Source organism: Fukomys damarensis, unplaced genomic scaffold (assembly GCF_012274545.1).
Source record: "Fukomys damarensis isolate Sample0158 unplaced genomic scaffold, DMR_v1.0_HiC HiC_scaffold_19, whole genome shotgun sequence".
Classification (NCBI taxonomy): domain Eukaryota; kingdom Metazoa; phylum Chordata; class Mammalia; order Rodentia; family Bathyergidae; genus Fukomys; species Fukomys damarensis.
The window spans coordinates 28,689,150-28,700,149 of record NW_022900931.1 but is presented as its reverse complement, the minus strand read 5'-3'; the positions used below and the strand labels follow the sequence as shown (position 1 = coordinate 28,700,149).

Here is an 11,000-nt window from a genome sequence, read left to right as displayed (position 1 = left end):
CACCCCCGCCTGTGTGTGTGAGTGCACACCCACATACATGCACTCAGAAGACACACCTGGAATGGCCTCCTTGCCTTGGCTTTGGGAACTCCATACCCCTTTTTCCTTGCTTATGTGGGCTTTTCCTTAGGGGTTTGCAGACTAGCTGCTGCCTGTTTGTGCCTCTCTTTTCTTATCACCCTGGCAGCGGTCTGAATGGCCCAGGCATCCCATTGCCCAGGCTGGCCCCTGTGTCAGTGCCTTGTCCTGTCATCTCCTCTGTCTGAACACAAGTGCCTTTGAGACAGAGATGACTGGCTCCCTCACGGTCACCATCTCCCACCTTTCTCCACAGCAGCCTGAAGTCCTGTCCCAGCCATTGCAGTTGCTCCTGAACATCACCCAAGCAGACTCAGCTGCCCAGGACCTACCTGCTCCTTTGCTTGTTTCTCTCTGTCAGGTTTCTTGCTCTGGGGCCTCAATGACTGGAAGCTTGAAAGGAGGTGTTACACCCCGTAGGCCCAAAGACTGCATCACACAATATGGGTCAGGTGAGTGTTGGTGCTAACAGGGGCCTCAGGAGATGTGAAGCACCTGCCCTTTCCCGTTTAAGGACAGCTGCAAGGAGCTGCAGTCCAGCTCCCATCCCAGGAAGGATGGGTGGGCATGCTGCTCTGATGTAGGAAGAGATACATAAAGGGGTCCGCTCTGGAAAGTCATAAGCCAAGGGGCCATTTCAGCAGGGCATAGTTTCATGTTTCATGCAGGAGTTGCCCAACTTCTCTGTGGAAGGAGCCTTTGTTGGTTAACTTTTCTATCCTGGTTGTCTGTTAGGGAAATTGGTGGCACCTGCCTTATTCTCTCATTTTCCTGCATTTGGCTGGGCTCAGGGCCAGGGTCATAGCTGGCTGGGCTCTGGGGTGAGGGCCATGCAGAAAGCAGGCCTGGGGTGAGAAGCTGCCAGGCAGTGAGAGCCTGGCAGCTCCATAAAGGGCCTGAGCTTCTGGCAGCCTCTCCTGGCCTGTGCTCCTCATTCCTTCTTGGGTGGCCCAGCCAGCCAAGGCCACGGATATGGAGAAATGCTCTTGGGTTTGGGGTTCAGGACTCTGGTCCTTAACTTGGCTGTAAGACAAGTTTCACCTAAGCAAAGCCTCAGTTTCTTTCTCTGCAGAATGGGAAACAGCTCTGCAGAGGAGTGATAAAGAGGGGCTCCTGGCAGGGCACAGAGAAGCTGGCACTGTCCTGAGGACTGCGGACTTGGTACCCTTTCTCAGCAAAGCTCTGAACCCTTTGTGGGTCAGAATCCTTTCTTCACAGGAGGTGAAGACCACATTATTTTTTTCCATTTCTTTTTCTTTTTTAAAATAAGTTTTATTTTACCCCCTTCTCCTCTCAAGCCCCACCCCGCCTCTGTGTACAAAAGCTTGGTTTCCATTTTTTCCTTCTATTTTCACTTTTTTCCCTTCCTTTCTCTCTCCATTTTCCCTTGTTCCCTTTCCCATTTGAATGCTTTCTTCCCATTTTCCCAGCATCCATTATGCATCTCAGTCCTTATTTCCACTTTCAGTTTCTCACACCAGAAAAACAGTGCAGTGTGCCTGATTTATTTTATGTAAGAGTATGAAGGCCACATTATTTGAGGGCTGATGTTTCTAGAGGGCTGGAGCCTGGATGCATGTGGCCCTGCAGAGTCTGCTCATATCAGAAAGGGAGTGAGTGCTCAGGAGAAATGGCATTGCTGCCTCTGTCCACTGCTGCATGTCCAGTGTCTAGAAGGGCTTCAAGCACAAAGCAGTCCCAGGGCCAATGTATGTTGACCGAACGAGTAAGTCCCAGAGAAGGTAGGTGGCTGGGGCTGGTTCCCGAGGAAGGAGAGTATAGCTATGTCCCACACTAGGGTGGTGTCTTAGGATCTAAGTGTTCTGCCTCCTGATTTCCAGGTTCTTCCATGCAGTGGGGGTGACAATAATAAACACAGTGATACATTACAGCTAATAATGATGGAGCACTTTATGTCATAATCTGCAGTATTTTGGCTACTACTACTACTGTTACTTTTCATTTTTTCAGGGCTGGGATCAAGCCCAGGCCCTGTATGCTAGGCAGTGCTCTGCCACCGAGGCCAGCTGGCCTTTAGCCTACTTCCGGAGATGCATGCGCTGGACAGAGTGCTCCAGAAGTGTTCATTCCCTCGGCTGTCTTCAGTTCCTCGATGTCTGCTGTGGGGGTTACTTGCCTTTGATGTGACTATAGTAAAAATGCAGTTGTCCTCCAGTATTCCTGGGGGATTGGCCCCAAAGCCTCCAACCCGCTTTTCCCAGGATTCCAAAATCTGCTGCTGCTTAAGCCTCTTATACCAAATGGCATAACCTACACAGTCCTCCTGTATGTTTTAAATAATTTCTAGGTTCCTTACAATACTTATTGCAATGTAAATGCTGAATGAGCAGCTGTTATATTGTTCAGGAAATAATGACAAGAAAACTTTGTAATAAATACAGAGCAGTTTTTTTCCCAAATAATTTTGATTGTGGTTGGTTGAGTCCTTGGATGTGAAACCACAGATATGGAAGGGTGACTGTAAAGTCAGTATTTTTGTCATCCTTATCTACAGTTGCTGTTGTCTGCACACTGTTTTAGTTCAGCTAGTATTGAAGTCTTTTTATTGGTTGTCTTTCTATTCTCTTCATGGCTGTCTGTATGGGATCTGTCCATTTATGCTTTTGCTAAACATTTACATTACTTATGGCACCTGAGGCTGCAGTTCAGTGGTGGATAGGACTTGTGCCCATCTCAGACCTCAGACCAGACTCTGTTGCTTCTTTGAGGTACGAACTGACTCTAGAGCTTGCTGTATAGTCCCTTGGCACACACTTGGCTCCAGCCTAAGACTGAAAGTTGGGGCCTATGGGGTGCTGTTGGGAGACAGTTTCAAAGACTTCTCTTTCTGTAGGGCTTCCCACCATGCCAAGCACCAAAGCATTTTTCTAGATGTCATCTTGCCCTGCTGTCTCTTCATAGACCTTGAGAAGTGGCTGGGATGAAGGCTGTTCTTGTCATGGGAGACTATGGAGTCTCACAGGACTGACAACTCGTGACTGGAAGAGTGGGGGCTTGGGTCTTGTGTTTCCTATCCCAGCCTGTGCTTGGTTCATTCCAGGTGTCCCAAGACTCATTCATTCTACACAGGTCTGAGTCTGAGGGCCTCACTGGGTCAAGCTCTAGAGGTGCAGGAATGTAGGAAACCCACAACCTCATTAACTTATGTTTTGGTGGAGAGAAGGTTGGCAAGCAATTAAAATCTGTAGTTAATGGATGGTGACCATAAGCTATGTAGAAAAGTAGAACAGGGATATAAGGACTAGAAGATGGGATGAGGCAAGGATTGCCAAAGGTGTTACTGAGGAGGGGACATGCAGAGGTGGAAGGAAAGGGAGTGAGCCTCATGGGTATCTTGGGGGAAGGAAAAGCACAGGCCCTGAGGTAGGCCCATGAGGCTGTTCAACGCCAGTCAAGCTGCAGTGAAGTGAGCCAGGGAAAGGTCATGGATGTGGATCGTGTAGGGCCTTGAGGACCATCTCAAGGCCTATAGGTTTATGGCATAGGGTGCTGCAGAAATATGAACAGAGGAGCAACATAGCTGCCTTACACTCAGAAGGGTCACTGTGCTGCCATGGGATAATAAGCACTATTGTCTGCTGAGTCCTTGCATGGTGCAGACTGTTTGGGTCTAAAATGTCCCCCAAGAGTCTTGTGTTTGGAAGGTGATTGGATCAGGGGGCTCTGTACTGCCACCTGCCATAGTTGGATGGTGTATTCATCCAGTGATGATTTCAGGGCTTGCTGGGGTGGGGCCTGATCGGAGGAGTGTGACCTGGAAGGGTGCATTCTTGTCTCTGACTCCTGCCTTCTGTCTTTGCTTCCTGCCTGCCATGAGGTAAGCAGCATTCCTCTGCCAGGCCCTTCCACTGTGCTGTTCTGCCCTGGAGCCAGCTAGATGTGAACTGAATCCTCTGAAAACCTTGAGGCAAAATAAATCTCTCCTTCAAATTTTGGGTATTTAGTATTTGGTCTTAGTGATAGAAAAGCTGACTAATGTGCTCTGTGTGTGCACATCTTATATAATCCTTACAACTTCATCTCCATTGTACTGAGGAGGAAGCAGAGGTTCAGAGAGGTTGAACATTTTATTTGTAAAATGTGGTGGACCTGGCTGTCAGTCTGAGGCTAAAGTGCTCTGGCCTATTGCCTGTATTTCCAAGGACAGAAGGATGGATTATTGAGGATGACAGTAACAGCAACTGGAGCGCCATAAGGCTGACCCTGTCCTGTTCTTTGGCTACTCTTAGACGTCCAGTTGGTCATCAGGAGGGGGTGAGGGTTAGGCCCCCTCCTTTAATTTGCTTATTTAGTGAAAGGAAGAGCAGATTGCTTCCAGGTGGGGAAGCTTGCTTGGGGAATGGAATCTGTGCCTCATCTGCAGGCAGCAGCATCTCTGGGCCCACGAGGACCCTGTGTCCTTGTGTTTGGCTGTCTGACGAGCACTGCTACTTGGAGGCCTGAGTTGCTACGTACTTGGGCTCGGCGCCTGAGGCAGGGAGTGGAGACCTAGGCAGATGAGCCTTGACCTCCCTGGGGAGAGCACATCCCTCTTTTCTGAGGGAGGCCTGAGCTGAAAGGCACTGTAGTTTATCTTCCCTTTCCCCCCAGGACATTCAGACCACTTTTAGGATGTCATTCCGTAATCCTCATATTTACTGCTCTCTAAGGCAGTAAGTAAGAAGGTCTTTTCCTTGTCTTTAAAAAGTGTTATGGGATGGAAAAATTGAGGTGAGAGTGAGGGTGGGGTAGAGCAAGAGAGGGAATGCAGGAGCCCAGGCCTGGATTTAGCTTGTCCTCAGAAGTGGGAGGAACAGGTGAGGTGAGGGAGAAGCGAGGGCTCTGGGTCTGGAGATTATGGTTTCCAGTTCACCATGCAGTGTGGCATCTGAATCTGGGAAAGGCGGGGTCCTTCACCTGCTGTCCTTAACCTAGCAGCGGTCTCAGGTTTGAACACAGACACAGATACAGACATACTCATACCCATGGCACACTAACATACATTGTCATGTTCTTACACATGCTTGTTTTACACCCACACTCACTTGCTTTTGCCCACACGGTACAGTGCACATGCACTTTGCATGCATACTTATGTCCTGGTCACAGTGCTCTCTCTTGCCTTCCCTTTTCCTCCACATACACTCACACACGTGGCATACATGTGCCCTCTTGCGCAGGGCTTGCCACATACCTGCTTACACATATCACATGTGTACCCAGTTTACCAGGGCACTTGCCCTCCCTGGCCTCAGTGTGGGTTGTTAGCTGACTTGGCATGAAGGTTTCTGGCAACATTGGACTCCTGGTAGTACCAGACCTCACCTAGTGCTTCAGTGCACCCCTTTTATGTAAAAAAGAGGAGAGAACTAGAGCTGCTCTGACTGAGGACCCAGAGTGACACAGGTAGTTTGGTGTTCTGAGCTGTCCAGGCTGAGAGGTGTTGTATGTGTAAAATGCTAACAGTGCCCGTAAAGTAGAGCGCCGAAAGAGCTGGTGGAAGTTGGCTGTTCTGAAGGGAGCAAGAGGGTAGTGTCTCCCTGCGGTGCAGTGCCGGCCTGGCCTTGGCTTCGGTAGCTGGGGCCCAGTGTGTCCCAGTGACCTTGGATACAGACCGTCCTGAGTCCAGCCCTTGGCCACATTGTACAGCTGGGTGGGAGGCACTGCTTTTTAGGGAAGGGAAGGCTCCTCCTTGGCTGCTCAGGTCCTCATGGATTACCAGCCACAGAGGCAAAGCATATGGCCTTTCGCTGTTATTATTTCAGAATCCTTCCTGCTGTTGTCACCATTGTGGCTTCTGCCATAGTGCAGTCAGTTACACAGTCACCACGGGGCTGTGAAATCCAATTAGATGTGCACACACAGCAGCCCCTCTAGGGAAGTGAGGTGGGGGTTCTATCTGTAAAGCTGCCCCCATAAATCTGTGTACAGGAGGTACAGGGAGGGGCTGGCCTATTACTCATCCCTGACTGTCCCTTCTGGCCTGGGAATCTGGCAGATGAAAATCTGCGTGCAGCCTGGGAGTGTCTTGGCAGAGTTGCAGGGGATGGGGGAGGTACAGGTTGTATTCCTGGCCTGTTTGGTGTCCCCTTATCTGGGCTTGGGTCTTTCTGAAGCACTGGCTTTCCCATGTAGGGGTTGGGAGAGAGGGGCGGAGGACAGAGAACCCTTCACACCAGCCCAGACCCCATGGCCCCTCCAGGGTCTTTGTGTGCCTCCTGTTAGTGTGGCTCCCCTCTGTGTAAGTCTCTAGACATCCTCTAGGAAAAGGGAATGTTTGCCTCAGTATTCCCCTGCTTTATACTTGTGGTTGTCTCTTTATTTATTTGTATGTTACCTTGTTCCAAAAAAGGTGGCTAAAATGAAACCAAGTATCATGTAACTACTAGAGCATAGCTTCATTTGTTTCTGGTTTCCGGTTTCAAATATTGACTAGGACTTTTAGTGGTGGTCAGTACCTGTGTATTGTGAGGGTGCCCAGGGCTTTGCACACATTGTCACTGCCTGCACAGCACTGTGCTGTGACCTTTGACCTCAGGGTTCAGTCACATGCCGCCTCTTGCTCCTTGCTGGCTGAGTGCCTTTCCTAAGTAACCCGACAGCACCTTGTGCCTAACTTACTCCTGACCTGTGTGCTATAGGTACCAAGATGAAGAGCACACAGCCTCTACCCTGGAGTCCAGTGGGGTTGACAGTAAGTAATTTGGCATTTGCAAAAAGGGGTGATTCAGTGTACCACGTAGTAGGTACTTCCAATATTTGTGGGTCTTGTAAATCTGAAAAAGGTATTTATGCTGGATTCACCTTGTATTGATATTTTAGCTTGGTATGTGATTTAAACTGGGATTTTCTCTGTGTGTGTGTGTGTGTGTGTGTGTGTGTGTGTGCTTAAAACATAGCTTAAAGCATTTCCTTTAAATTCCAGATCTATGGGTAAGAAGTTTGATACCATTCTGACTTTAATCCTTTGTAGGTAGCATGATTTCCCCCTGAAGTCCCTGGTGTCCTGTATAAATATCTCTGCCTCTTGTCCTGAAGTGTCACACATAACTGCCTTAGCATGGATTGACTTTACCTGATGTGGAAGGCACACTGTGGATCCTTTCCATTATGAAACATACATGATTTAGTTCTGGGAAATTTTCTTAAATCACTTCATTGGTGATTTATCCTTAATTCTTTTGGAAGGCCTAGAACTAGGATATTAAATTTCCTGGGTTGGATCTGTAATTTTATTATGTTTTTCATTCCTCTCTTTTCCTGTATATTTTTTTCCACTTTATCTTCTTGCCTTCTTGAAGTCTTCATATTAGGTAGTATATTTTTAACCTCTAAGAATTTCTTGAATGTTCCCCTTTTATAGTTGCTTATTTCAGTTTCATGGATATAGTCTCATCTCTTATTTCTCCAAAGATATTAATGATAGTTTTATTTTGGGGAGGGAGGATTGATGCTCATGGTTTCCTATAACATGTTTGTATTTCCTGCCTTTCCTATAACAGGATTTCTTTGGCAGTATAGCGATCCTTGGAAATCTGCTAGTATTTGTGTAAAGGGTGACTAGTCTGGGCATAATGACATATTTCTGTAGTCCTAGCTACTTGGACAGTTGAGGTAGAAGAATCACAAATTTGAGCCCAGACTGGACAACGCTGTGAGACCCTCTTTCAAAATAAAAACTAAAGAGGCTGAGAACGTAGATCAAGTTGTAGATTTTCCCTGGGTTCCATTCCCAGTATTGTGGAAAAAAAACAAAAACAAAAACACAAAAACCCAAAACAAAAAGTAAACGAGTAACAGGAGTTTGGCTCTGTGTGTGTGTGTGTGTGTGTGTGTGTGTGTGTGTGTGTGTGTGTATGTGTGTGTACTCTGTGCCTCACATAGATGACCTGGTCATTCTGTTTTGCTTAGGAACCTGTAAGTTAGTATTGCAGATATATTTTCTTGGGCCGATGAGATTGCCTAAAGAAGACTTTCCTATCCACACAGAAGGTCTAGAGATCCATGTGTTCAGGAGCGAAACAAGGAAGTCGGCCAGGGGCCTTTGTACCTCAACTTAAAGGTGTGTCTATGTCCCCTGCTCAGAGACCTTGCTTTACCCTGGCCAAAGAAAAAGGTGACTCCTGATTTAATGCTGGGCTGAGGAAGGACTATTTACCTGGCTGAGCCGGGTGGAGTGTACAGATGAGGTGGCCCGGCCTGAAGCAGACCCTTGAGTGATTCATCTGTTTGCAGCCCTTTGGAGACTACTGATTGCACATTTTGGGGACTTGGGATGCCGAAGTGTTAGGATTCCACTTTCTTCAGTCATTTAACATCTATCCTTCTACCTTCCAGCTCTGAAATTATCTTGGGTTATCAGCCCTTCTGGGTTTATGCATTAAAAAGTCTCTTTGCTTTTGACTTGGTGAGGTGTCAGGTAGCAGCAGAGGTAAATGTGAGTGTTCTTGGGGAGCCAAAATGTATTCCAGTGTTGCGCTCATCTGCCTGGTTTTACATAGACCTTTGGGTTTCTCATGAGCTCCACGTGGAAGTGAAGCTCATGTTGTGTGCATGCTCGTTGCAGGATACGGTACCTAGGGCAGTGTACAGAAGGAGAGAGCAAGCAACTGAGGGAATCACTAACAGATTTAGAAGCAAAACTGTGCATAGTCCCAGGTCTGGCAGGCTCGAACTCTGTGCTAATCTGTCAGCCACTGTGTAGCTGCGAGGCTGTTACATGGGGGATGTTGTTCTGGCCAAGGGTGGGGACACTGTTGCCTTTCCTTCATACTGGCTTATTTTTCTGGCTGTAGTGAGTGTGTGTGCCTGTCTCTCTGTCTCCTCTTCCTCCCTCCCTCCCTCCCTCTCTCTCTATCGATAGTGTTGAGGAGCAAACCTAGGTCCTTGCAAAACAAATGCTTGACACTAAGCTACACCTACAGCCTAATTACTTCTAATTTTTATTGAGCAATGAAATGAACATATAAGAAGTCTCTAGTTTAGAATAGAAGTATGAACCCTGGCACATGCTGCTGTGTGTATGGCCTTTCATAGGCCCCTTTGTCACCTTATGCCTTAGTTTCTTGCTCAGTAAAATGACTAGATGCACCTAAGGTTTTGTTCCAGATTCCATAGGCCTTGCCTGTTGGAGTTGTGATGACTTTGGCCTCTTATAGAGAAGGACTGCAATTTTTTTCTGAATATTTTCAATTTATAGTTAGTTGAAGCCTCAGGTGCATAACCTACAGATAGGGCAGGCTCACTTTACTTATAATTGCACTGCAGAAAAACCCTCAACACAAGATGACCTCAATAACAGTAAGTGTTGTTTATGTACGTTACCGTATTTACCCACAGAGAGGGTATTTATTTTTGTTCCACAAATAAAGGGACTGAGCTGTACAAATTATTCATTCAAGGTTGCAAGTCAAGAACATGTAGCCCTTACCTTTTCTTTAGGCGTCTTGTGCTTGCATTTATTACATGAATATTTCTTGAGAGCTGACTCTGTCAGGTTCTAGTGCTGGGAGTACAGCAATGAAAAACAGAGCTCTTATCCTCCTATAAACTCAGAGTCCATTCTAAAAGCCAGTCAAAGAGTAAACAAAAAAGGTGGAGGTCAGTGGGTTAGAGAAGGGACTGTAGGGTGGGGAGGGGGGCTTTCAGGGGCTTAGCAGGGAGCATGTGGGAGGTGTACTTCTGCCGGGGGGAGCAGTCCTGGTGAGCACCTCTGCATCATTTGGCTTCCATCACTATGTCAAGATAGCCAATTTTGCTCGTGGTTTCAGAGGTTTGGACCTGTGGCTGGCTGTCTTTGCTGCTTTTGAACCTGTGCCAAGATAGCATGTGGCAGGGAGAACTTTGGGATGTGAAGCTGCTCATCTCATGGTGACTAGGAAGCAGACAGAGCAGAAAGGGCCAATTTCCTGGAATGTCCCCTGCAAGAACACTGCAGGGACCTAATTTCCTTCTCCTCCCCACCTCCTAAAGGTTATTATGCTTCCAGTAGTGCTGCTGCTTGGCTCTGAGCCTTCAACACATGGACCTTCAGGGGACAGGCAAGATCCAAACTACAGTGTCTGGCAATAGCCATGGAGTTATATCTGAGTAGCAGGACCCAGTCCAGTGTAGTCAAGAGGCCATCAGGAGGACTTGGACTTGTTTTCTCAACTTGTTTTCCATTTCGAGTCTAAAGATTGCATCTTTTTCTTGTTTTGTGCCCTGTATAACACTAGATAAAGAAAGCAATAGGCACTTTTTTGGTGATCAGTGCATGTATTTTGGTTTGAATTCCCTCACCTTCTATCTTCCCAGGTCACTCGGCACAGGATTTGTACACAGTCTACTCTCAGGCGGCTCTCAGGCGCAGCCCACATTCTCCATGGTCCACATTCTTGGACTGGCAGGAACAAGCCCTGCCCTTCACCCTACCCTGTGGTCTCAGTGGCTTCTTGTAACCCTTCATTGTGCCACGTGCTCTCATCTTAGGGCTTTGGACATTGCTCCCTCCTACTCTACCAGGCACAGAGTCAGACCCTTCCCTGACCCTGGTGTGGGTGGACAGGTCCCCTTGCTCTGTGCACTCACACGACTGAAGGTTTTTCGTACATAGTAGCATTGATCCCCACTGATGACTTTGGACCCCCATTGCCTTCGTCATGGGGCATAGCTCTGTGGGTAAAGAGAGAGACCCTCTCTGTTCTTACCCTGCTTTCCCATCTCTTTGGCATATTCATCTGTAAAGGAGCTGACTGTGAATGTCCTAGGCTTTGCAGAACGTACATTGTGTATTGCAGTTCCTTAGCTCTGTTCTTGTGGCACAAAAGTGATCACAGGGGCTAGGGATGTAGATCTGTGATGCTGTGCCTGCTTTGCAAGTGCAAGGTCCTAAGTTCGATCCCTGGTACCAAAAAAAAAAAAAAAAAAAAAAAAAAAAAAAA

General features: G+C 47.4%; 1 protein-coding gene across 1 annotated transcript in view; it reads left to right on the top strand.

The window, feature by feature from the left end:
* The first annotated feature begins 328 nt into the window (after positions 1-328).
* Tspan9 (tetraspanin 9) overlaps positions 329-11,000 on the top strand; it is a 157,708-nt gene continuing 147,036 nt past the window's right edge. The window contains exon 1 of the mRNA XM_033765595.1: positions 329-530. Coding sequence (XP_033621486.1) covers positions 461-530 — 70 coding nt within the window. The 5' untranslated portion in view covers positions 329-460. The remainder of the gene's footprint in view (positions 531-11,000) is intronic.